General features: G+C 36.8%; 1 protein-coding gene across 1 annotated transcript in view; it reads right to left on the reverse strand.

Moving 5' to 3' along the window:
• Positions 1-1,680: 1,680 nt before the first annotated feature.
• LOC107566556 (nucleoporin seh1-like) overlaps positions 1,681-5,389 on the reverse strand; it is a 12,532-nt gene continuing 8,823 nt past the window's right edge. Inside the window, exons 6-8 of the mRNA XM_016252028.1 lie at positions 4,748-4,905; positions 4,289-4,433; positions 1,681-2,968 (exon numbers count right to left, since the gene is read on the reverse strand). Coding sequence (XP_016107514.1) covers positions 2,941-2,968; positions 4,289-4,433; positions 4,748-4,905 — 331 coding nt within the window. The 3' untranslated portion in view covers positions 1,681-2,940. The remainder of the gene's footprint in view (positions 2,969-4,288; positions 4,434-4,747; positions 4,906-5,389) is intronic.

Raw genomic sequence — 5,389 nt, forward strand, 5'->3', positions numbered from 1 at the left:
TGTTTAAAATGCATTTTAACATTCAATACGCCTTAATTGTAACGTATTAGATTATATTTTTGTCAACACATGGTTCAAATATGTTTTTTGTTTACACATGATTCAAATCTACTAATACTCCAGTTGAACTACGGTCACTTTAGTAAAACCATGGTTCATTTTCATAAGGGACTGCCAGTGACCGGCTGTTGCATGCATAAAATGCAACCTTTTTATACTGTATGATTTCTATTAACATTACAGAATAGATCAATATTATCTTTCAACTTTCAATTTAAATAACTGTAACTGCACAAACTATGTAGGCTACAATTTCAGTTTGTTTATTGTGAAATAACTCTGTCCTTCTGTCCTCTGATAAGCATTGTTCAGGGCTGCCGTTCCCAAAACTTTAATGCTTTCTTATGATACTTTTGGGAAACGCAGCCCTGAATGCACTGTCAGAAGTGAGTGAATGCTCTGTGTGATTGATTGGTTCTGTCTTCCAACATTTGCGTGTTCAGATGAGCAGGAAAATAGTTCTATCCTACACAATTGCTCGCTAACAAAGGTTATTCGTCCACTTCAATGCATATTGTACGCATTATTATTTTTTTGTTAAACAAAATCACTGGTAAATAAAACACCTTAGTATCGATATTTTTAGTTTGAGTATCGATACTTTCGATACTCGCGTCAGTATCGATATATCGATACTTCGAATCGATACGCCCATCCCTAATGAAAAGTCAATCAACAGCCATAGGCGGAGCGTGTGTAAGGCTGGGGAAGGCTAAAGGTCTCTGCACACTGAGTCCAAATTTGTCGTCCGAAATTTGCGCACATTGAAAAATAAATACGACCTCACGTTGTGTCAATCACGTTTACACACTGCCTCCGAAACTTTCGTCCGTCATAAAAAAAATTCGGACCAGGTTCGATTTTCTGTGTTTTCGCATCCGTAGCAAGCATTTTGATAGGAAAGGATGACGAATACGGGAAAAAAAACGGAAAAACGCATATGAAAAAGGAGATTTACCCTTCCCCTGGCCACGGGGACTTGGGGCAAAAATGGCACTAAATTGGACAAAAATGCCCCTGCACAAATAAATTAAATCTATTACATCTGTTGCTAACAAATTGAATATGAATAGACAGTGTCTATTGCGGCACTAAATTAGGATCTGCTCATGTTGCACCATATTTCACTTTAGGCGTTTTTACAGTGTTGCGCATTTGAACCAATCACACACAATTCTGTTGAGCTTAGGAATGCAATGGCCAATCAGAGGCGTTCAGATGAGTCATCGTTGAAACAGATCAGTTTTGTTGAGTGTGCGCGCGTTCGCTGACTGAATTCCGGACTCTTGCGAATTCTCTCATCATAAACAACAAAGCGCAGATGTACGATGTAAGTAAGAGATTCATTTCTCAGTGTATACAGTGTATGGCCAATCAGAGGCGTTCAGATGAGTCATCATTGAAACAGATCAGTTTTGTTGAGTGTGCGCGCGTTCGCTGACTGAATTCCGGACTCTTGCGAATTCTCTCATCATAAACAACAAAGCGCAGATGTACGATGTAAGTAAGAGATTCATTTCTCAGTGTATACAGTATAATTTATAGGGGTCAAGACCTGAGTGGGACTGAATCAGGATTTTGTTCACGGTAACATTACAAAAAGGCTAAGGTTTTATTTTGAATGTCTTTTCAGACCAACACATTTCTCTTGCAAGGTCTCCTTGAATGAGAACAAACACAATTCAGACAAACCTCAGCGAGGTTTTTATTACATAACTCAGAACTGAAAAACAAACTTTATTTTAGAAAAAATACACTCATAAAAGTTGCATTCATTTCTAAATCTGCTTAGATTTTCTCCTTTTGAATTCCCATTTCAAGTGGCACCACTATAAAGAATGTGCTGAGCTCCTGTCATGAAGGAGAACAAGCATCTCAAGATCCCCAATATATATGGCATCGATGATCGGGTTCCAGCCTTTGATTTATGGTTCATTATTCATGCACCAAAATCCTGAATTTTGACAAACTTTTGGTGATAGTTCATTAACCCAGAAAGATATAGTTTGGCATGTCAAATGTTTCATTATTGACTACTAGGATTTAGCCAAGCAAAAAGCTTAAAACAATCTGTGCCTACATCATAGAAGAGTTACTGAAATCTGGTAATTCAGTTAGTCTAATGAATTCAATGTAATGTGTTAGTTATTCCAAGGGGGCATTTGGAGACAGAGCAATTTGGGCAAAACTGGGCTGAATGATACTGTCTCCCTCTACTGTCCACACAACACAACACATGCCAGCAGCTTCAAAATAACAGCACAAATATGTGGTGTTCTCTGGGAATCAAAGTTAAAAGAATAGTTCACCCAGAAACCAAAGTTGCCAAATTTACCCACCTTCAAGTTGCTCCAAATGCAAATAGGTTTTTGATAAATGAGGGGGTTTAAAACATCTCCTTTTGTGCTTCACAGAAAAACAAACTCTGGAACTCTTGAAGGCGAGTAAACGATATAATTTAGATTTTTGGTGCACTGTTCCTTTAAATGCATCTACAAATGCTGACAAGTGCAGGCAATAATGTTTGAAACTCGTGAAAAATTACCTAAATGTATTCAAATGAGTAATACTGCATCATATCACAACAATTAATAAGTATGTCAGTATTGATGGGAATCAAGTTTAGTGTCATTTGTTCAATAATACAAAAAAAATGCTCATTGTCAGGTAAGTACTACTGAACACAACACACACACACACACACACACACAGAGGCACAGTTCCTCTAACAGCCACACAACCGATCGTGCAGTCAGCACACGCTTCTGTCGGATTAGTAGCTAGACGAGTGTTCAGGTGTCACACTGTGCAGGGGAGGGTCAATGAGGTCTCGGTCCAATCCTGTGCATGCAGCAAACAGCCAATCAGCTCGTTATGCTGTTAGCCTGGCATCAGCTGAGCTTTTTTTCTGTTAAAAATAAGACATATTTATGTATAAACCACAGACCTGAAAATGCAAATGCAGACAAATGTAAAAAAAAAAATTATATATTTTTTTTAAAACTGCTTCTGTCAGTTCCCCCCCAAAAAAATCATACATAATTTTTTTAATAATTATTTTTTTTTGCAGTTTTATTTAAAAATGTAAAGATTATACCAGACCTATTCATATTTATCCAAATTCTATCCAATATCATATGGTTACTTAATATGCAAACTGTTTAGTATTTGAATTTCAAGCAAAAATGCTAACACTTCAGATTAGGGAACACATTTTCACTATTATTAAAAGAGCTTTCCCTCAATGAACTCCTAATTTGCTGCTTACTGATAGCAAATAAGGTAGTTGTAGTTATGAAACCTGCTTCGTCAGTTCCCCCCCCAAAAAAATCATACATAATTTTTTTAATAATTATTTTTTTTTGCAGTTTTATTTAAAAATGTAAAGATTATACCAGACCTATTCATATTTATCCAAATTCTATCCAATATCATATGGTTACTTAATATGCAAACTGTTTAGTATTTGAATTTCAAGCAAAAATGCTAACACTTCAGATTAGGGAACACATTTTCACTATTATTAAAAGAGCTTTCCCTCAATAAACTCCTAATTTGCTGCTTACTGATAGCAAATAAGGTAGTTGTAGTTATGTTTAGGTATTTTGATTAGGTTTGAAGTGATCTAGATTATGGTCATGCATTAATATGTGCTTTATAAATACTAAAAATAGTCAATATGCATGATAACGAGCAACTAGTTAATAGTGAATAGTGTTCCCTATTCTAAAGTGTTACCTCAAAAACAACTATAATCGAGGGTCATATACTGCATTGAAATCCTCCTGAGAAGTTCATTTAAGAGTTGGGAAGTTGTGATTACGACAGCAGTTGCATTCAAATCACTGTGGAGCAATGTACCTTCTCTACAAAAAAAATATATATATATATACACATTTAACTACAAAATGATTAATAAAAAATGTGTATCTGTTTTATGTTTTCATTCAGTTTATGAAGGTGCTGTAAACCGAATCATTCTGAATTCAATCATAATTGTACAATACCATCATATTTGATTTCATTTTGCATATTTCAAAAACTTTGTCAACTACAGACGATGCATCCTCAGTGTCTGTCACTGAAACTTAGGTCTCATATCAAATCCAGAGCTTCCCACTCACAATTATCAATTTGAGGGTGCCATTCAACTCTTAAAGACAATTTTTCCAAAATGGCTTGAGCGCACCCTTACTTCTCATCCCTACATCACAGCACTGTCACATACCTGCCAGCAGAAGTGGCCCCAACAAGCATCTGAGCGGCTCCAGGGACGCCCACCGCGCTCAGAGCCGCAGCGTGTCCAGAGCCGTTCACTGGGCTGCCGTCTCCTCTAAGGATCCCGGTGCACTTCCAGTTGTCCATGTAATTAGCTGCAGATGAGATGAAACCGCATTCACGGCACAAGTTACATAATGTGATTTATTTCATGAAACATATCAGGTTGGGATATGATCAATTCATATTATTTTCCCTGTCTGTGCAGTGCTGTAGTCTTAGTTGTCATCATAAATAAAACTGTTTCAAATGTTTAAATTCATTTTTTAATATTTTAAAATAATTCATTAAAAACAATATTAAAAAAAAGAGTTGTCTTTAAAGAGAATATCTGATTAGGCAATGATAAAGAGCTATCACTGCGACTTGTCGTTCCCCCAGCAGGAAGCAGACTGGGCTGACGGCTGACCTTTCCAGAGCCGCACACAGCCATCGTCTCCAGAGGAGGCCAGCAGAGTGCTGGTGATGTTCCAGCTCACGCGCCACACCTGAGAGTTATGACTGTCAAACTGAGCCATCACCTGCACCTCAAACTTAGTGGGACCAGAGCTGTTGGCGCTCTCTCTCCTGTCAGAAACACACACACACAAATCAACTACACCGACAACATGCGCAGAGTCCAAGCAAAACATGATTACATGTAAAACTCAGCACCATGACGCGAGGTTTCTGGTGGGAGGCACTCACTAGCGCTGCACAGTATATTGTAAAAACGGACATTGTGATGTTCTGCTTTAGTTTTGCCTGATGTTTTATTTTGTGATATTTTTCCTGAGATATACATTGTGAATAGATTTTATTTTAAAAGACAGGGATTTTCAACAGGTGAGCTGAATAGCTCTATATGTTGGGAAATTTGAAACATATTTTTTTTTAAATGCTGAAAATAATTTTTTACAGAGCAAACGGAGTTGAATATTTTTTTTAGTTTAAGTCTCCATAGGCCACATTCACACTGTTTTTGGCCCATTAAAAATAACTATACTACTTAGTTTGAACAATTCTTAGTTTGATCATTTAAAATACTTATTTTGTTTTATGCACAAAAAAA

This window comes from Sinocyclocheilus grahami, unplaced genomic scaffold (assembly GCF_001515645.1).
Source record: "Sinocyclocheilus grahami isolate Dianchi unplaced genomic scaffold, SAMN03320097.WGS_v1.1 scaffold1083.1, whole genome shotgun sequence".
In the NCBI taxonomy this organism is placed as follows: domain Eukaryota; kingdom Metazoa; phylum Chordata; class Actinopteri; order Cypriniformes; family Cyprinidae; genus Sinocyclocheilus; species Sinocyclocheilus grahami.